Genomic DNA, 21,908 nt, shown 5'->3' on the forward strand with positions numbered 1-21,908 from the left:
TGTTTGCAAACTAGACAAAACCGCAAAGAAAGAAAAGAATACACAACCACTTGGGGCCGATCTTAACACCGTCATCTTCCATCCTGCAAGAGTGAAAGCATTCGTGGTTGGGGCGGGCCCCGAGCTTACAGCAGGGCTTCTCTAGGGGTTCTCTGGCATTAAGTCAACACACACTTTTATTGTTTTTTTTATATATTTATTTTATTTTATTTACACATTTATTGAAGTAATTTTTATTATTTTTTAATGCTTTTATTGAAGTTTTTTATTATTATTGCTTATTTAAGTCATTTCTATTTTTGTTTGTTTATTTTATTTTTTACACATTGATTTGTCATTGTTATTATTTTTTAATGATTTTGTTGAAGAAAAATTGAAGAACAACAACTTGGAAAAAAAACTTTTTAATACCATTTACTACCATATTGATGTTACTTTTCCTCATAATATTACGTTATTCTTACAAAACTAGGACTTTTTAATTGTAATATTTTGACTTAATTGTTGTAAAATTACTGCAGATTTTTTTCAATTTTTGTATTTTGTTTTTTAGTTTTGGGTTAAATTATATAGTTAGAACACTATGTCACTGACACCCCCCCCCCCTCCCCTTCACTTTGGAAAATTCACAGAAAGCGCCCGAGAGATTGCAACACACACTTTCAAAGTAAGAAGCTTCAAAATAAGAGTCAGATTGATTTGTGGCGATCCCATGAACAGTTGGCGGGCCTCCACGATTCAATGGTAGTTTCGGTGAAGTCGAAGTGTCGTCGTAGTCAAAAGTGCACCAAAATGAAGGCTCTGCCATGGTGCTGGGGCCCTGAAAAGGGCGGCACTAGCCTCGGGACTTGATTGACGGACATTGAACGGTCCCACAACTTGTCTTCCTGTTGTAGTAAAAGCGCCGCATGTCAGAAAGAAACGACAGCAAATGCCGCCCGTCCTCCTTGTCACGTCGCAGCCCCCCTCCTGTAATTCACCAGCGCCCCGGACAAGCCTCAACGGCGACCTCTTGGCCCGCCGTCTGTCACTTTGATTGACGGGCCTGCGTGTGGTGCGTGCGGATGCATAAACGCGAGGACGACGTCTCCAATTCGTGTTCCCTCTCGTCCTTGACTGGCGCGTGTCATTTAATTTGACGTGCCTTCCTACCTGCGGGGGGCAGCGTGTTGGTGCTGGTGCCGAAGATGCGTTTAATGACTTGCTTCTGCCTGGGGATCCTCAGGTTCAACCAAGTCAGGTGGGAGGTCAGGTGGGAGGTCAGGTGTCTCCTGTGGGATCAGCTGGGTAGGACCCTGGCTCTGACGCCTCCCTGTGGTACTACTGCTACTTCTACTACTATTACTACTACTACTACTACTACTACTGCTGCTGTACTCGCTCCAACTGGGCATCATCAGACACCAAACTAGTGGCTAGACCCGTGGTGGCCAAAGTGCGGCCCTGGGGCTATTTGCGGCCCATGGGTGCTTTTTAATATAACATCATTTAAGAAAACTAGCAGTAAAAATGGGAAATTGAAATATCATCAGTAAATATACAAGAATAAAGTCAAAATATGACTTGTAATCTCACCAGAATATTGCTGTAATCTTGTGAGGTAAAATAACGTCTGTTTTGCAGCATAAAGTTGATGTTTTTTTAAACAAAACAGCAAATAAAGTTATAATTTTTGCAAAATTAAGTTGCAGAAAAAAGGCTAAATATTATTGCAATAAAGTCATACTTGGAAATAAATCTTTTGGAAAATGTAAAAATATTCTCCCAAAATAACATCATTTTGGGAGAATAAAGTTGAAATATTAAATATGTAATATTATGAGAAACAGAGTAAAGTCAAAATATGTAATAATTACAAGACGAAAATAAAAAAATAGCAAAAATTGAAAAAATGTAGTGAGTCATATTAAGAGAAAAAGTCACATTTTATGAAAATAAACACTTCAAGAAAAAATGTAATTGTCGTAGCATAGAGATGAAATATTAAATTTTTTTTTTTTTATATGGAAAAATGAAGAATGTTGTCATTTTGTGACAATTAGGTTAGGAAATAAGTTGGGAACAAAGTCCAAATATAATGGGAATAATGAAAGACTGTAATATTATGAGAAGAAAATGTATGCAGATTATTTTAGAAGAAAGTAAATATATGTTTCATAATGTGGGAAAAAGTTTGGACACCCCCGGTTTCGACGTTGTTGCAGTTGTTGTTTGTCAGGCGTTGACCAATCAGAGGCTTCAGGCTAGGATGATGATGATGATGAGGATGATGATGGCGGCGGCGGCGGCGATGCGTGTTGTCAGCTTGGCGAAGGAGATCAGAAGAAGACGCGCGTTCCTTCGTGAAGCATGTGGGCGGCTGCAGCCCACAGCTACTGATGCGCTAAATGATTGTTTAGCTGCCATGCCCCCGACTTCTTCTACGTGTTTTTGGGAGCTGTCATGGCGGGGGGGGGGGGGCTGTTTGGTCTTGCCTGAGTCGTAACGCACGTTAGCGGATGAATAGTCAATTATTACAGCATTAGCGTTAGCATTCCTGAAAAGGGGGTCTTGTTCATCTAATCCTAAAAACATACGTATTTGACAGGTGGGTGTAATGGAGCCGGGAATTGCTGGGAATATTCCGACTTGTACATGAAAGGACTTTTATTTTTATGCCGCTTGTCACATGACAGACCTTTTCCCGCCCCCACCCAAGCTTGGGTAAATGTCAAAAGCTCTGGCAGCCAAGTGTTAATGGAGGAAAAACTCCCATTTGTGACATTTGACACGTGGGAGCTTATCATTTGGCGAGGATGCGGAGAGCGGAAGGAAAAGAAACGTAAACGGAGATGGAAGGAAGTGGACATCGGCCGCTTTGCCACGTTCCGTATTAAGAGTCTCATCATGTTTCATCCGTTTACTTCCTGGTTCTCTCAGCCTTAATGTGTTGTTGTTTTGGAGCCTATTGCACAACAAGACACTTACGTTGAAGCCTGCCCACGACGGAGCGTAATAAATGCTATCCTCACGGACCCCCCTACACTCCCCCCCTCTTCCAAGAGCGTCATTTTGTGTCACTTTCTGCCAAGTCAATCATGATTGCTCTCCATCACATCTAATTATGGTGGAGCTGCAACGTAAATAGAAAACAGAAGCATCCTGTTATCATCTGGGCTTTTGGGGGGGGTTCTTTGAAGTGGGTTCCTTTGGGAGCGTGTATACGCAGGTTGGTCTAAAAACAGCCCCCACTCCTTCCTACTCGCCTGCTTCGTCGGACAGCTGCGCCCAGGAAATAGTCGCATTCCTTTCCGCCACCATTCACCACATCAAATAACACAACAAGACGCCCCTGGAGGGAGGGGGGGTGGGGGTGGGGGGCACCTAAGCCTAAGTCAACAGGACATACGATTTTTGGTCTTCCTCGAATCGCTGCTTTTTTTTTCTTCCATTAAGCGTCCCAATACTTTTGCCCCATCTGCTGCGTGTCCATCACCGCGTCGTCGAGCTGGCTTAACTGACACGCGGCGCAAATCCAAACAGACGTTTGTCAGTGGTCAGCTAACACGCTAATTAGATCCTCTTCATCTGGTCTCGCGCCGTCAATCAAACGTCAGCGAGCGAAGGCCAAGTGGAAGAGCAAGTCATTTAAGATGTTCTCACTGCTGCCCACGCTCGATCTCCCGCTTCTTTCATGTTCTTCCTGTGTCAGACGCACACGGTAACCCCCGAAGGCATCGTGGAGGAGGAGCCACATTCCAAAAACATGCTAGGTTAATTAGCCACTCCAATTTAGGTATGAATGTGAGTGTGAATGGTTGTTTGTCTATATGTGCCCTGGGATTGGCTGGCCACCAGTCCATGACCCCGCTTTTCGCCCGAAGACAGCTGGGAATAAACTCCAGCACCCCCGTGACCCTCGTGAATGAATGAATATTTTGGAGGTGCTAGCCATGCTAACGCCACACAGAGATTCTAGCCCAGATCTCCTTTGGTGTTGGTGCAGGAGGAACTTTAGTTGTGTGCGGCTACAGATGACTTTTGGTGTCGTGCTGCCATATTGTTTTTGCAGTAAATGGGATTGACGCCGTGGACACACTGACACAGCAGCGCACCCCCCCGCGTGACGTTGGCGTCGCCCTCCATTACCACGCGCACCGCCAGACGAGACGTGGAGATTACTCGCCACACGACCTCAGTCTGTTTGATTCCCAGACCTCCATTTCAGCCGGATGCCCCACATCTCATTTGAAAATCCTGCGTCGGAATGCAAATGTTGATTACCTGCCGCCAGCCCCGCACGGGGTGACCTTCATCCCCCCCACACCCCCACCCCCCAACCCCCCCGCCTCACTGTCAAACATGGAGGCCGCTCCTCCTCCTAGTGAAGCATGTTTGTTTGGAGCAGCCTGAGGTGCGGCCGAGACACCGAGGCTAACGCGCTACTATGCTGGGATTTTATGCAAATGAGCGCATGATGGATGCGTCGGTGTCGTATGTAGGCTGGGGGGGGATGGGATAACAGGCAATGATTTCAATTAGGGTTCCATTGGTCACCACTCGGTGGTGTCCTACTCCCACATGGCCAGCAGGTGTAGCAGCGAGCACTCACAATGCAGAGTGGATTCATGAGTGGGCTTCATCACATGATCCCGTTTCATGTCGTTTGGTGGGAATCCAACATGCAGGCTCGTGTTTCAACACTTGTCATACATCTCTCTTAGAACCTGGAATAGGAGATGCTTTTTTTATCGTCAGATTATATATATTTTATAATAATAATGTTATTACAGGGCTCTACATTAAAAACCAAAATGACTTGCCCATAGGGAATCCTTAAGGTGAGAACTACTTGCCCGAACTTGCCCCATGTAAAATGAAAAGACTGCCATAATGATATCATGTAATTTTTTGTGGCATCACATGAGAATCTCAAATAAATAAAATAATAAAATAAATAATACTGTAGCGTTGCGTGTGTGTTGTATTCCGGGCTGTAGTTTCATGCATGGACGCTGGGGGGCAGTCATGTTCAGCTCGCGGTCTTGGAGCGGGCGTTTTGGGACCAAAGAAGAGGAACGAGAGGGAAAAAAGGAGAAGTTCGGTTGCCGTGCGCCCAGCTACTTAGTTAAGTCTGCAACAGGCCAGTAAGTTGTTTTTCATGCTGCCTTGGAAATAAAAACCATGCAACGATAGAGGTTCATCACTTTTTGCTGTTTCCTTCAGAATTAGACGATGTTGGCAGCGACGCCATGATGGATGTTTTCGTAGTCAAACGATCGCTGATTGGTTGATCGCGAACAACGGGTGTGGGTAAAACGTGGACTGTGGACTGAAGGCCGCGGTCTAAATAAACGATTCTGATTGGTCCATTGCAAGGATTGCTTTGTAAATTACCACCGGAATTACGCAATCCATGTTTTACCAACACCCAATAAGAACCGCTTTAAAAAAAACTCTTGGCAGTATGGCAAAGTGCACTTGCCCGACGGGAATATCACTGATTAGATTTACTTGCCCGAATTTTGTTTTAACTTGCCCCGGGCCATCGGTACATCGTGATTGTCGAGCCCTGTATTAATAAAAAATTGTTGTACTTATGTATTTAATTAATAATAATTATATACAATATATATTATACAATATATTATATTATATATTGTGTATATAAATAATATATAAATATAATAATAAAAAATGTAATAATAAATTAATATTAATAATAGTAATCATAATGTATTATAATAAATAACTATAACAATATAATATATACATATGTATTATATGTATAATATTATATAATATTATAATATAATACAATATAATGAATATAATGATATAATATCAAGGGGAAAAATGAACTGAAAAGAACGGAAGTGACGTCCTTGTTCTGTGATGAAATGTTTTTCCGCCTGCATAGACTTCCACACATCATAACATAATTCATGGGAGTATGTATTTAACCTCCAAATATGTCATAACCTGAAACGTCATAACTGCAAATTCATGGTATTCATGGTAACTCATTATTATGTCATTATGTCATTAATTTTGGACTCATTGCAAAGCAAAAGAAAAACGGTCGTAAACCTGAAATGTTTTTGTGTTGGATCTGCTTTTGGAGTAAATAACATCTGTCATGGCTGACCCCCCCACCCCTCCTCCAAGGAACCTGACACCTTAGCCAATATGTTTTTAGGGCTGGTGGTCACAGATGGTCGGCTGACTTGGCTTCTCGGGTCCTCATCATGTGTCAGCAGACCGAACGGGGAAGTGATGCTGGATTGTTTTTTTTGTAAACCCCCCACCCCCCAACCCCAATGTCTTCCTAGAGCCATTTTTGCCAAAGCTGATATTTTAGTGGTCAGACTGGAAGACTAATTTGCGGCGATAAAGAGAAAGAGCCAGAAGTGGTCCAACCCTCGGGTAGCGTAACGTTTTTCCATGCGGCGGCAGAATCAAATATTGAATGAGTCAAAGCCATATTAAATATTGTGAATACGACCGGCGGCTCCTCTGCTTCAACAACTCTTTGGAGTGTGAGAACTCCCGAGAGCGATGACGACACATCTCCGTGTTCCATTTCCACCTCGCAGCACGACCATAAAGAACTATTGGTCGGCCATATTGGCCTCGGCATGAGGCCTCGGCGTCGCCTGCTGGGTGAGCGATAAACGCGGCGACGTCGTCATCCCGGGCTTCCATCATTTACTCCGCCAGGAACGTTAAAGCCCTCTCGTTAGACCTCATGTTCTTCTGTGACGGGAAAGAAAGAGCTTCATTTCCTGACGTATTCATCTTTAAATATGAATTTGCTTTGGAAAAATGATAATTCCTCCCCTCCAATTTCCTCTCTGTGGTAACGCAGTGAGAGCATTCCCACGGGAAAGGGATTCCTGGCTAATTCTCTGCTTGCGTCTGACCTGTTTCCTCTCAGATGACTTTTAATTTGAAGGCCGGAGGGTACCGGGAGATGAATCCAATTTCAACGCGGTCTTTGCCATGGCTGCCCCCCCCCCTTCCCCATTAAAGGATGCTTTATTGATTGTAAATAAGCTTTGCAATTAATGGACGGCTCAGACGGGGATTTTGGAGAAACAAAATGGAGGTTGCAATATGTGACAATCCTAAATCCAAATGGGAGACGTGGAGGTCAACTATTGAAATCATGAACATGGTAAACATTCATTCATTCATTCATTCATTGTCTGGGTCGTTGGGGGGGGGCTGGAGCCTATTCAGGCTGTCTTCGGGCGAGCCAGCCAATCCCAGGGCACATATAGACAAACAAGTATTCCCACCCACATTCTTACCTATGGACAATTTGGAGTGGCTAATTAAGTTAGCATTTTTTTAGGGAATTTTCTCTGAAGAAATAAGGGATAATTAAGGATTTTTTTTCAGAAAAGTGGAAAGTAAGGGAAAACGGAGAACGATAATGAAAATAAGGCAGTTTTATTTCAGAAAAGATATTGGAATTTTTTTTTTCAGAATTTTTTTTCAGGAAAATAAAAAAAAAATAGGGAAATTTGTTTGATGAATTTAGGGGAAAGGTGAATTTTTCTGAATTTTGAAATTTTTTATAATAATTATTATATTATTTTTATTTTATTATTTTTTTTACTGAAAAAGAGGCAAAATAAGGGAAGCTTTTCTGAAATAAAAATGGGAATGTGAGAGAGAACTTTCAGAACAATAATATAAATCTTGTCTGAAAAGAATGAAGGGAAAATGATGGAAAATAAGGCATTTTTTCAGAAAAAAATACAGGAAAACGAAGGGATTTTTGTCTGAAAAAGTATGGAAAATATGGGATATTTTTCTGAAAAAATAAGGCAAAAAAGGGATATTCTGATTTTGCATGAGCACCGCCTCCCCCCCTCCCAACTCCACTCCAATATTTTTTAATTTTTATTTTTATGTCCTTTCTTTTCCAATGCAAATGTTAAGTATGATGGAGTCAGAGACAGGAAGTGAAAGTGCCTTAAGTGCCTGGCAATATGGAAACTGTGATTATGGTGTACCGTTACACACTTGCTAGTTTCTCGATGTGAGTGTGTGTGAGTAGCACAACAACAAATCGTTGTCGTGATGTCGCACGCTCCTCTCAGTGCATTTTCAGCCGAGCCGTGCTGGAAGCGCCGGAGATGGCGTGCATCCGCTTACGCACGTTTGCCGCCCGATCACGCCGTTTCTTGGCTTCCCTTCACATGGCCGGAACACCGGGTCGGATAGAGTGGGAATGAGAGATGCGTGCACTCCCTCGGATGAGACCATTACTCTCCCTTCCCTCTCCGGCCGTGGCTTGGGAATCTAAAGAAGCTTTACTTCCTCAGCATCCTGTCCACATTAGCCCAGCAAATCAAATGTTTGTTGACAGGCTTCCAGACGCTTTGCACGCGTCTGCGTTTTCATCTCGCATGCATCGTGCACTCAAAGGGCCGCTATTGTTCTCGGATATGAATTATTCTTTTATTAGTGATACTCTCACGCCGTCATAGCTTACAGCAAAAAATTGCTTTTCCCACAATGCAGTGTGACGACGACGGATTTTCCTCATTTTATTTTTTTTACACACGTCTTTTTTTTTTTTTTTAACTGAATTTTTCCACATTTTCCCACACTTCACAAACATGGTTGCCTGGCAACAAGTCCAAACACACAGCAAAATACTACCCGCCCTGGGAATTTGGATCCAAAGGCAGAAACGGGGAGTGTGGCGGTCGGATGAGGACGCCTCCAATGAAGAAACGGTTTCAGAATTCCAAAAATATTCTTGAAAAGCAAAAATGTGGTACTATTTCACATATTGAAGAATGTTTTTTAATTTTATTTATTTATTTTTTGCACTACAGAAAAATGCAAAAAATGGGTGATGATGCAACTCTACAATAAAATAGAGCAAGTTCAGTGCAGCTGTAAAAGCGGCCACCAGGTGGCAGACGTTTGTTTTATAAGAACTCAAGAACGCAACTTTCCCATAGTAAAACTACACAGCAAAAAGGATTTTTCATGTAAAACAACAGTTTTTTGTTGTTGATGTTGTGGCATAGTTGTTTATATATTTTGGCTAAATATAGATGGCTACATTTGTGTCAATCATCCATAATCAAGATGGCCGTGGCGTTCCGTTGTGGTCATACATTTTCTTCTCCCCGTTTAATTTCAGTTTTCCATAACATGGAATCATTCAGGTCTTTTTTCTTTTGGACCCCAGGTTGCCGTGTGGTCCGGACCACCCCCGTCCCCCGGTACCGCCATGTTCAGGAACAGCTTGAAGATGCTGCTGACGGGGGGCAAGGCCAACCGCAAGAGTCGCGGCAGCGGTGAGTCGCCATGTCGCTGCTTTTCACACATGAAGCTCGTCTTCCGGCTGGGCTTTGTTCGCTTGCGTGGAACAGTCCTCGTCTTTTTTGGAGGTTTCTTCCTCCTCCTCTTTTAGTGCTTGGTGTCCTACGCTGAGCTATCAACACTGCACTTGAACTCACCGTGTCGGTGTTTGGTAACAGGAGCTCATTGCGTGTTCCCGAGCATACCCAACGGTACCACTGCATCCCGTTGGAAGACTCGGGGAGAATGGGAAGGGGAGGCTCAGACCCCAAACACATCTTGAAATCATCCGTGGGGCATTTTCCCACTCTGCAAACAATCAGTGATGTCCAAAACAAATAAACCCAAGTACAGTCAAGCCCCTGGTTTCAAACACCCTGAGTTTGGTTTAAATTTTTTTAAAAGACAGGTAAAATTTTGATTAAAATGTTGCCTGTTTTTAAATTTTATTTTATTTTTTTTACAGTATTGTGTCCGTTTGCCCTCTATACCGTATAATTCAGTGAAATTGAGTCACCAAGAAAAACACCCAATGAGTTGCTGACTCACCGTCTGTGCATTTTTGGAGTGTGACTGCTAAATAAGCCACCATGGGGCCAAAAAAACACTATTGGATGTGATTAATAAATGGAATATTTTGGTAGTTAGAGCCTAGTAAACCTGTTTTCTTAACATTATTAGAGCCCTCTAGACATGAAATAACAACCCCATAGTCACCTTTACATTCCTTATTACCCAATGTAGTAGACAAAATAAAACATACTAAACTCAGACACGTTAGTATTGTTTTTCTCTACAGTACTTTCTCCAATGACGATTGGCTCATCGATGTAACATTACTGACACCTAGTGACCGGTGTAGAATACGACATATTTGTGTACTTCCTGTCAACCATGAGAGGGCAATGATTTATTCCAATTTTGTGAGGTTGTGTTATTTTTCTCTATGAAATATGATTTTTTGGGTGATATGTTTGGGTGTCTGGAATGGATGAATTGTATTTACATGATGAACTATGGAGAAGAAACGTTTGGGTTTTGGCGGAAGCTTTTGGAGGGAATGATGAACGTAAACAACGACCTGCCCGTATCTCCATGCGGGCCCTTGGATCCTGCCCATGGATTCCCACTCAGTATTTGTTGTGACAGACAAGCAACTTCAGAGAGACGGGTCGTATAAAACGAAGCAAGGTTGGTCGCCATGGAGAGCGAGGGGGGGGGGCTGGTGTCTGCATCAGCAGCCTGACAGGGCAATTAGAGCTTGTGGCATCCGTTGATTGGAAAATGAGAAAACGGGGTCGGAAGGTGGGCTTGTCTTGACGAGCGCTTGTTGCTCGACTAATTAGCAAGATGGCAGCACGCGCTCGTCCTCACGCCGGGTACGCGCATCGCTTTGGATTGGAGAAAGAAAAACCAAGTAAGAAAAGTAGCAAGAACTATTCTGGGGGGGCGTGACCCAGCTTGACGGGAGATGGCATGCCCCCATCCCCATCACGACGACGCGTTAATTGATGGCTCATTTTGCACGGCGGCGGGCGAAGCTAATTAGAGATTACACGATGGGCAAACATTCAGCAGGTGTGACAAAACGCCACAAAGCCCATTATTGTCACCCTTCAAACTGCGCCTCCGACCACCTGGGGGCTTCTCGGGACCCCCCCCCCCACCCCCACTCTCACAAGCTAATTGGGAAGTCATTTGCACTATAAGGAAATGACTCAAATCTATGGGGAAAAAATCTGAATTTTTTTAAATACATAAAAAATTACATAAATGAAAAATTAAGCCACTGAAATAAACGAAAAAATGTATCAATTTATAAAAAAAAGAACAACAAATTTTAAGTCAAAATATCAACCAAAAAATATATATATAATATAATAATAAAATATATGTCATTTGCTATATTTGATAAGGGCAAATTAATCCAAACAATGAAAAAAAATCAAAAATCTATTATAATAGGTCAATAAAAACCAAATTGAATCAATAATAATATTTTTAAAAAAAATCAAAAAATAAAATCTATGGACAAAATAAAAAAAAAAAGCCCATATAACAATTGTTTTTTTTTTTCATTCTCTATCAACTTGACGGTCAGCAACAAATCCGTAAGCCAATTTTAATATTTAGGATCATTCATAATTCATGACATGCTGACTTTTGGTTGCTATTAAGCTAATAATATATTCAATATGTTTATATATTTTATATATAATATATATATTTTCTACTCCTGCACTGCATCCCTGTTACTCGGGAGGGACAGAATATTAGAAACAGTACCTGGAGTAGGACGCAGACAGGAAGCGTGGCACCACTATCGAACACACTCTGGCCACATTCCACCGAGCGACAGATTGGCGCCCGCTGATCCGCAGGCGCTTCCTTCCTGTGTCAGCGTAGCGAGGAGCGGCACGAGCGGAAGGAATGTGTCATGTTTGGATCGATCATTGATGAATGCTTCCGTTTTGGCATCGAACTTGGATCCTCCTTATCTGCTGGGGTCTCCTCGCTTCAGCTTCTTTTTGTTCGGAATTCCTTTGTTGACATTTGGGCAGGGACAACGGCGAGCCAGCCACCCGCGCTCCGAACCTCATGGCGACGCACCTGTGGCCTTTGGGGCTGGGTAACCATGGCAACAAAGCTGCCAGCGGCCCCCTCGTTTGACCTTGTGAGCCCTTTTTCCTCATGGATACCGCCTCTGAGATGTTGATGAGCCATTTCAGGCTTCGCTACACAACTTCAAATTATTTGCATTATAATGCATTATAACACAAAAAAATGAGTTAATATGAGCTAGCTAACAATGGACGTCAAAATACCCATTTTGACGCTAAAGTCCTCACAAAAAAACTAAAACAACAGCAACAGTGTTCCATTAGCATTAGCATAAACTGACGGTTATATGAACTAAGCTACAGTCATATTATTATTTTAGCGGCTAACATGACGTCTCGCTAACCATGCATCTCAGCGGCGTACAAACAGGAAATGTTTCCATGGTCGTGACGATGGCGAAAGGGAAGTGAGCGCTCCAAATTTACCACAAACACGTGGGCAGTGTAGCGCGTGGGTACAAAGAAGAAGAAGAAGAAGAAGAAGAAGAAGCACTTGTCTCCTCCTCTTCCTCCTCTTCTTCTTCTTCCACGCTCTGATTGTGGCGTCATGGCCGTGCTTCCTGTTGTCCCACTTTGGGCTTTCATCTGACTTTATACGTGGACTTCATACTTTCATACTTCATACTCACCTTTATGAAACGTCGGCTGAGATATTGACTCCTCACGGCCATGTTCAGCTGTAATGCACTAAAGTCATGTGACCGTCATGGAGATATTATTTTCAAAAAGGACATCTAAATATAAACCAAAATTAAAATGACAGTTGTGTAGAAAATGAATAAACATTCCAAATGACTTCAATAATATTGAAAAAAAATTAAAACAAATAAATGACTTCAGAGTGTATATATATATATTATATATTAATGATCTGTGTCATGTGTCAGACTTTTTAAAACCAGTTCTTTTTGCCGATGACACTAGTTTGTTTTCCTCAGGAAAAAATCTTGATGAATTGATCCACAAAATAACATCGGAATTTTTCAAGATTAAATTATGGTTCGATTCAAACAAATTATCACTGAACATGAACAAGACAAAATGTGTATATTTTGGAAAGCAATTAAAAAACAAAGAGATTAAAATTTCAATTGGTGGAACAACAATCACACAAGTTAATGAAATCCGATTTTTAGGTGTAATTCTCGATAGCCAATTAAATTGGAAATCACATATTAACTACACAGCAAAAAAAATGGCAAAAAATGTTGCAATTCTCAGTAAAGCAAGACATGTTTTAACCAATAAATCTCTTCACATCCTATATTCCACACTTGTAACGCCATATCTGACTTATTGAGATATGGGGAAACAACTTCAGAACCAATCTGCAACCTCTGGTCCTCCTGCAAAAAAGAGCAATTTGGCATATACATAAGGTAGGTGTCATAGAGCATACTAATCCATTATTCCTCAAATCCAAAATGCTCAAATTTGCAGATATAATATCCTTGAAAACCTTACAGATCATTTACAAAGCTAAACATAAACTCCTACCAGGAAACATTCAAAGTCTGTTCAAGGAAAAAGAAATATCCTATCAATTCAGAAATCCAAACCATTTTAAATCTGAAAGTTACCGGACCGCAAGAAAAGGTTTTTGTGTTTCCAATTGTGGAATAAAGCAATGGGAGAGTTTGCCGTCGGAAATTAAGGAGAGTAAAAGCATACCACAATTTAAACGAAAATATAAAGATTGGATTTTATCAAATTATAATAGCGACATTATAAGTTAACCCAATTTCACCATCAGTAAAACGACACTAAAAAATCTGACTACTTGATGCAGGTCATATTAGTTTGGAAACGTGTATATAAAGTTATATTGCAGTTATGTTTATCCTCAATATTTTATTTTTGTACATGTGCATATGTATGTATGCATTTATTTGTAGATGTGTATATGCATATGCATGTGTATATGTGTATGTGTATATATATACGTATATATATATATATATGTATATGTGTATGTATATATATATGTGTATGTGTACGTATATATAAATGCATATATTTTTCTCCCCTTTCTCCTCTTTAAATGTTACTCATTATTTTGTTTGCTTGGTTGTCGGTAGCCACAGAAAAAAAAAAAAAAAAATGTTAATTTTGGGGGGAGGAAAAAAAAAAAAAAAAAAGAAAAAAAAAGTGTCTACATTGGTGGCACTACTGAATTTAATTTAGTTGTAAATTCGATGAAATGTGACACAGTATAAGCTAAGTGTCTGTTTATAAATATAAGTGGGAATAGTATTTTAATAATGATCATTCTACTGTCTTGTCATCTCTGCTGGAATCTCTGATTGACTGATATGAGAAATGTAAGAATATTACCTTAATACCTTTGTAACTATAAATTGTTAGAGGTACCTAGGCTAACTTGCATAAATATAGAGGTAGTGATTATCATTATTATTATCATCATTAATTATTATTAATTATTACTTTACAATAAATAGTAATAATGGACAGCAAGACATCACTGCTTAAAAAATTGGTTTGAGCACAGACCTAAAACCTGCTTCCTAATGCACAAGACTAGACACACACAAACTTAACAAGAAGCTTAACAAGAAGAAACTGATGTTTGGGTTGGTCACCTGCCCAGACACAGTCTCAAGTTCTTGTTTTTTAATGCACAAGATTAGACACATGCAATCCAGAAAATAAGTAAATGTCACAAAAAAGTGGGCTAATAAATTGACACACAAAGACTGGAGATTTCTGAAAATAAAACAGAAGAAATTTCTACACTGTACAAGAAGCAATGAAGTCTGTAAAATTAAATAATTAAAAATAAAAAATCACAAAATCTTCAACTACAATGATGAAAATAATAATATTAGTGATGATTATAATGATGGTAATAATGATAAAGATTATAACAATAAGGATAATGATAATAATAATAATAATACAATGATAATAATAACAGGGGAAACAAGACAGTGGCATGAACATAATTATATCTTGCAAAAAGGGGTAGGCATTTATAAGCTTTTGCTTCAGCCTACTCCTTTTGGGCTTGTTATCAGATGGTTGAATACAAATGTAAATAATGGAAAGTTATATTTTGATTTTGATTGATGTAAGAAATGCACTGTTATGATTCATATATTTGCCCAAATAAAGCGGGAAAAAAGAAAAAAAAAATACAAATGTGAAAAGTGTGAAAAATTGTAAAAATGAATAAAAAATAAAAATTACTTCAATAAAAATAAAATAATTAAAAAATAATACAAATAAATAAAAATGACTTGTAAATGTAAAAAAATATTACTTTTAATAAACTTGTAAAAATAATTAAAAATTAAATACAAATTTCAAATGACTTAAATAATAGTGAAAAAATATAAAAACAAATAAAAGACTTCAAAGTGTAAAAAAATACAAAAATCTCAAGAGTGAAAAAATGTGAAAATGAATGAAAATAAAAATTACTTCAGTAACAGTGTAAAAAAATACAAATAAATAAAAAAATGTGTAAAATAATGAAAAAAATAAATACAAAATTTGAATGACTTAAATAATAGTGAAAAAATAATAATATAATAAATAATAATATAATAATAATTCATTTCATTTTTACAATATGACAAGGGCCAGTAAAAAAAAAAAAAAGGCTCCCGGGGCCACACTTTGGACACTTCCAGCCCCCTCCAGCAGGGGGCGTGGCCAGGACTCAGTCACAACAATGAGCTGTTGAGGCCGGAATGAAGTACGAGCGAGACTGGGATGCTTGCTGATGAACGACTAAAGGAATTCCTCAGTGGCTGAGGGAGAGTTATTGCCTGAGGAGGAGGAGGAGGAGGAGGAGGAGGCGCGAGCATGTTATGTTTTCCCGTGTGTTTGTGCGTGTCAGCTCAAGCGCGACTCGCTGAGTGGATGCGTCCTGACACCTGGCGCTCGCCCTCCCTCGCTGCTCACATTGTGGAGAGCTCTCCAGGCTGTCTGGACCATCCTTCACCTCCTCCTCCTCCTCCCTCCATCTTTTGTCCTCTCTCTCTCTCGCTCTCTCTCGCTCTCTACGTTCTTCACCCACCGCCTTTTTTCCATCCTTGCTGCCGTCCGCTCCTTTTGTGTGGGATCTTCTTCCTCGCTATGGTGCAGGATTTTTATGGCTGGGGGGACGGAGGCGCCGGGCTGACAAAGGTGAGCTGCTGAGGAACGCGCTAGGAAGGGTGATGAAGGGACGAAGGGATGAAGGGGTGATGTTCTCAGCTGCTTGATGGCTTCTGCGCAGGCTTTGCGTGCACCAGCGGCTGTTGGCGTGGGCGTCTTAGTCTGAGCTTTGAAACATCCCATTCACCTTTTGGTTGCTTCTTTGATGGACGTGATGCCACACCTTCATGCCGGGGGTCTGCATCGCTACTTGGAAAACTGTCTCATGCTGCGTCGCTTCACTGGCCACTGTTTTTTTTTTGGGGTGGGGGGGTTGCTTCAAAGTAGTACTTGCATACTATTTCATAATATTTACAAGCTATTGCTCATATTGTATTGTATTGTTTTCTCACTCTATGGTTATCATCGTATTTTGCCATCATCAGTACCCATGAAAATTATCCCATGAAATTAACAATGACCATAAAGCAATGCCTTGCTAAAGGTGCTTTAGTCATTTCTTGACTTGGGAGTTTTGTTAGGAAAGGAAAAGTCAGGAATCATCCCGGCCGTGTGTTTCCCAGAAGAAAAGGAGGAAGAGATGATCTTCAAATTGTCAGCATGACCAAACTCATCAGGTTTTACTAAACGCCAGCTTAGCCTCCACTCCAACGCAAGCTTACGTTTGCTTCTCCATTCATCACCTCCTCCTCCTCCTCCTCCTCCACACCCTCGCTCTCTCATCATCATCATCATCATCATCCTCTCATCTGACTCCCCCTCATCTTCCTTATTTGTCAAGTCCCCCTCAGTACGCCCGTCCATCACCCACTAAAACTGGCTGTTCCTATCCGCTCCACGCTGACACCTTCAGCCGTTTCTTTCCTGACAAAGTGAGAGTCCAAGAGGAACCAGGAAGCAGCACCACTTCCTGGTTGAGGGTGAACAGGAGATGACTACCTTTGATTTTTTTACTCGGGAAGGAGAAGCACAGACGCACTGAAATGTTAAACTCGAGAGGAAGCAGATTGTTGATTGTTGAAGTAGTTCTTTGTCTTAGCAGGACCATTTCTGGTGGGGGGAAGTTAAGAAGTTAAAAATAGACCAACGTTGTTCAATCCTGACTCTAAAGTCAACTCCTCTGTCCGCACGCAGCCAACCACTCAGCCACTAAACGTTGGTTGAATAGAAACCCAAAGTGAAGCTGAAAGCTGAAAGAAACAAAAGTACAGGGGGGCCCGATGGATGGATGGATGGATGGCTAGAAAGACGGGTGGATGGATGGATGGACAGACAGGTGGGTGGATGGATGGATGGAAGGATGGATGGATGGATGGATGAACAGACAGGTGGATGCATGGATGGATGGATAGATGAATGGACAGAGAGGTAGGTGGATGATGGATGGATGGACAGACAGACAGGTAGGTGGATGGATGGACGGACGGACGGACGGACGGGTGTGTGGATGGATGGATGGAAGGATGGATGGACAGAGAGGTGGATGGATGGATGGACAGACAGGTGGGGTGAATGGATGGACAAACAGGTGGACAGATGGATGGATGGATGAATGGACAGATGGATGGATGGATGGGTGGGTGGGTGAATGGATGGAAGGCTTTATGGATGGATGGATGGATGGGTGGGTGGATGGATGGATGGAAGGGTGGGTGGGTGGATGGTTGGATGGAAGGGTGGGTGGATGGATGGATGTGTGTTTTAGCACCCCCCCATTATAGTAGTTGTAGTTATGTAAAGGCTGATGTTTGAATTGTCTGTGATGCGTTCAGGTGACACAGAATATCTGCGTGATGTGTCCTGAAACTGTCTGCGATGATCACACCATGCCGTGTGTGGCGGCCATGTTTGTTTGTGGCCAGTCCAGGAAGCACAATCAATCACTTTGGCCTCTTGCTTTCATAATCCTGGGATGTTTGAGGAAAATTGGAGACAAATAGTGAGTGAAGACGAGATGAACTAATGTTTCTCCACACGGGGAATATTTCAGTGATGACGTCAAGTGTAGGAGGTGTGGACGGAGGTCCAAATAAGGAGTCACCTGCTCGGAATGAAGTGGACGGAGACCAAAATCTTTGTTTCTCAGCGAGCTTCCACTGGTTTCCGTCAGTCTATTTTTGCCGCCTGCTTCTCACTTGAGCGCCGTGTGATGTAACAAGTCAGTGATGTGTCGGAAGCCTTGCCAGCTTCTATTGATGCCACCCACTTGGTGCGGCGACACAGCTTCCCTCAGCCTCCCGTGGAAAAGTCTTCTTCTTTCTCACCTTACATCTTCTTTTTGGGAACATCTTCCTTGCTTAGTACGTCCGTGAGTCTGTTGCCTCCAGCCTCCAGCCTCCAGCCTCCATCCGTCCCTCATCCATCTTTGCATCCCTCCATCTGTTCAGGACTCTTTTGTCCTACCTGTCCATCAATTCCATGAGTCTCTCTCTTTATTCCTGAATCCCTCCATCAGTCCGTCCATCCGTCATCAGTCCATCTGCCTGTCCCGACTTCCTGTCTATGTGGGCCCTGAAAATTAAAAATAGTGTTATTCATTTTGTTTTTATTTATATTATGTGGTTGAATGTTTTAAATATTTATATGACTAAAAAAATACTAACAAAATTAAACCTTGTTAATTTGTTTTTATTATTTTTTATTAATTTACCTTGTATTTTTTACATTTATTTTATATTTTAAATTTTATTGTTTTACTAAACAATAATAATAAAATAAAATCTTTTAAAAAATTCCAAAACACACTTAAAAGAATCAATTTTTGAAATTTAATTTAGATTCATCTTATTGGTCTACATGTTTGATATGTAGATATTATATGAAACAAATATAAAAAGTCCCATCATAAATTTTTTTTTTCAAAATTATTACATTTTTTTTACGTTTATTTTGTTCAGATGTTTGATGTATTTTTTATTCTAAAAAAAATAATATAAAAATGAAAACAATATGGCAACATTAACTGCATTGTGGCCCAGGGTGAAAACCGGTTGGACGCTCCTGGCTGGTGCAGGACCATCATGAGTCCATCTTGCCTCCCTCCATCCAGTCATCTGTCCATCAGTCCATCAGTCTGTCCATCCGTCCAATCGTCAGTAAATGGGTTCCTTCATCGTATGAAGAGTGTGGCCAACCCCCCCCCCCCCCCCCCCTCATCCATCCTCCCATCATTGTGGGACTCCATCCATCCTTCTTCGTAGTAGTCCCTCCGTGCCTCCATCTGTCCATGGTTGTTGTGACGCACTCGTCCCCTGTCGTGTGCGTCATCCCTCTGGCCCGGTGCCTCCATGTTGCTGTCTGTTGCCCCCCCCCGTACACCTCGCCTAGCGGCCCGGGTCATCCTTGGACCAAATTGCCGCAGACAAAATATTTACATCATTATTAGTTATTAGTATCAGCAGGACCGTTGACAGCTCTGGCTGGGCCCCAGACAAAATAATGGACACGGGACATCCACTTCTGATATAGAGGATCTTTGTTATTGTGTGTAGCTGCTCTATAGGAGTCCACAAATCAATACAAAGGACCGTAAATGAGCATAATATCGCCTGTCATGTGGAAGATCTTTTAGCAGCTTTTTTGCCATGCGTCCTTAAAAACAGAGTTATTGGTCATACATAAATTGTGCCGGCCCACCCGTCCAAAGATGGCTGCTGTCGCAGCACAGGTGGTTTACAGGAATAAACAGTCACGGATCGTAGGAGCTAAAAAAAAGAAGAGCATTAGGATTTGTCCTAGCCTCCAGATAGTCAGGCTTATGTAACGGTGGGAAAAATAGGAATTACCCTGCAGTGTTTTTGTTTGTTTTCTGTTGTGCGTCGGAAGATGCTGCCTGTTTCTAAACAAACCGACCCGGGAATGTAAACACAGCCTGGATCAGTCCAATCCCGAACCAGTAGAGGCCGTCTGACGTCCAGGTAGCGCCATTATCTCCCGACTTCTCCCACAATTCTTCTTTGTCCGAGTGTGGAATTATCTCACTATCCTTTGACATCCCACCACCCCGCCCAGAAAGAAGAGGCAGCCGTCTCGGGCGCGCTGTCACGCTGTAGCGGCGTAGGCGGCGATGAGAGGCTGCGACAGAGGCGGCATTGTGTATCCCGGTCTCGGGTCCTGTTCTTTTGGAGAGGCCGCCACATGTTTGGTCAAGTCCTCTTGTGGAGTCGGAATGAAGACGCGTCTCTGTACTGGCACGGTCAGAGGTCCTCCTCGTCCTCCTCCGTGCCCCCCCCCTTAAAGAGGCCATTTGTCTGCGTGCCACAACATCCCATTGTGATTACTCAACAAGAGAGCAATCTGCGCTGAAGAATGGCCGCTTTCTTTTCCTAATAAATACGCCACAAAGACCACATTCTCCAGCCTAAATGGATTTAAAGGAGGCAAGAAAAGCTTCTGCCGTGGGGTGGGGGGGCTTCCCAAAGCTTTTTTGTAAGTATTAAAATGTCCGACAGAAAGAAGGCTTTGTCGCCGACAAACACGTCAAATATTATTTGTGCATCACTTTCATGTTGACCTTATTTGGGCATTCCTGCCTCCACGTTACTGGCAACTTGACATTTTTAGTGTCGATCTCAGCCTGGCCCAGTTCCCACGCAATCCGCCCCCTCGGCTGTTTGAGTCCGTCCATCGATCAGCCGGATCTTTCCACCAGAGAGGAACTGATGCTTTTGCACCGTGACCAGGATCCTCCGATCCCAGGGCTTGTTTGGATTCTCAGCACCGAAACATTACGTTCAAAATCAGACGTCAAAACGACGAGCTTTTATTTTGGTAGATGTACATACGCCTCCAATACTATAGGGGGCCACCAGGAAGAACTGGGCATGGGTGTCTGATGTCAACATGATGTCAACGACATCAGACTGGTACGTCAAAACTAGCAAGCCACCATTTTAGCAAGCGGCATATTCCTAAAAAGCGCAGGACATACAAACCAACTTCACTTCTTTCCTGGGAGGGGGGGTCCCTTCTTTGCCCCTAAAGACCATCTGGAACAAACAGGGGCAAGCTGCTGTTTTTAAGGACCTACTTGTCAAAGATCCTCAATATGCCAAGAGCGCTCTGATGAGCTTTTTTTGCAGTAAGTCCTTAAAAATAGCACAATGCTGCAATCATATAGAGGATCTTTGATTCGTGTTTTATTTTGTTGTAGGTCTTTAGAAAACGACACAAAGCTCCTGACGTATAAAGGATCTTTGACTCGTGTTTCTGCAGTACGAGTCAAGTACTCCTGTCTATTATAGAGGATCTTTGACTCGTGTTTCTGCAGTACAAGTGAAGTACTCCTGTGTATTATAGAGGATCTTTGACTGCTGTTTTTAAGGACCTACTTTTCCTTAAAAATTGCAAAATGCTACAATCATATAGAGGATCTTTGATTCGTTTTTTATTTTGTTGTGGGTCTTTAGAAAATGACAAAAAGCTCCTGACGTATGAAAGATCTTTGACTCGTATTTCTGCAGTACGAGTCAAGTACACTTGTCTATTATAGAGGATTTTCGACTGCTGTTTTTAAGGACCTAGTACAACAAAAAACATGAGTGTCCTTGTCATATAGAGAATCTCTGACTCTTATTTTATTTTATTTTATTTTATTTTATTTTATTTTATTTTATTTTATTTTATTTTATTTTATTTTATTTTAAAAACAATACAATGCTCCCATTGTATAGAAGATCTTTGGCTGCTGAAAAGCAGCAGAGAGGCCCTCTCCTATAGAGGATCTTTGGCTTCTTTGGCCCCTGTATTGACATTATCAAAATAAAAAACAATGGTGAAGCTAAAAAGTTAGCTTTGTGGCTGCAAGAACAGTGATGCTTATTATCATGAATAATCCATCTTTGTTATGATATTGTA

The 21,908-nt window shown here is 41.5% G+C and overlaps 1 protein-coding gene across 6 annotated transcripts in view; it reads left to right on the forward strand.

The window, feature by feature from the left end:
* Positions 1-21,908, forward strand: part of tanc2b (tetratricopeptide repeat, ankyrin repeat and coiled-coil containing 2b) — an 80,042-nt gene that overhangs the window by 8,098 nt on the left and 50,036 nt on the right. For 5 of the 6 annotated variants that reach the window (XM_078788352.1, XM_058078123.2, XM_078788345.1 and 2 more), the window contains exon 2: positions 9,197-9,305. In XM_078788352.1, coding sequence (XP_078644478.1) covers positions 9,239-9,305 — 67 coding nt within the window. In that variant the 5' untranslated portion in view covers positions 9,197-9,238. Of the gene's footprint in view, positions 1-9,196; positions 9,306-15,844; positions 16,083-21,908 lie in introns of those variants that run through there. The other variant, XM_058078118.2, reaches the window with a different exon arrangement.

Source organism: Doryrhamphus excisus, linkage group LG2 (genome assembly GCF_037039965.1).
Source record: "Doryrhamphus excisus strain RoL-2023G ecotype Guam linkage group LG2, RoL_Dexc_Guam_v1.1, whole genome shotgun sequence".
Classification (NCBI taxonomy): Eukaryota; Metazoa; Chordata; class Actinopteri; order Syngnathiformes; family Syngnathidae; genus Doryrhamphus; species Doryrhamphus excisus.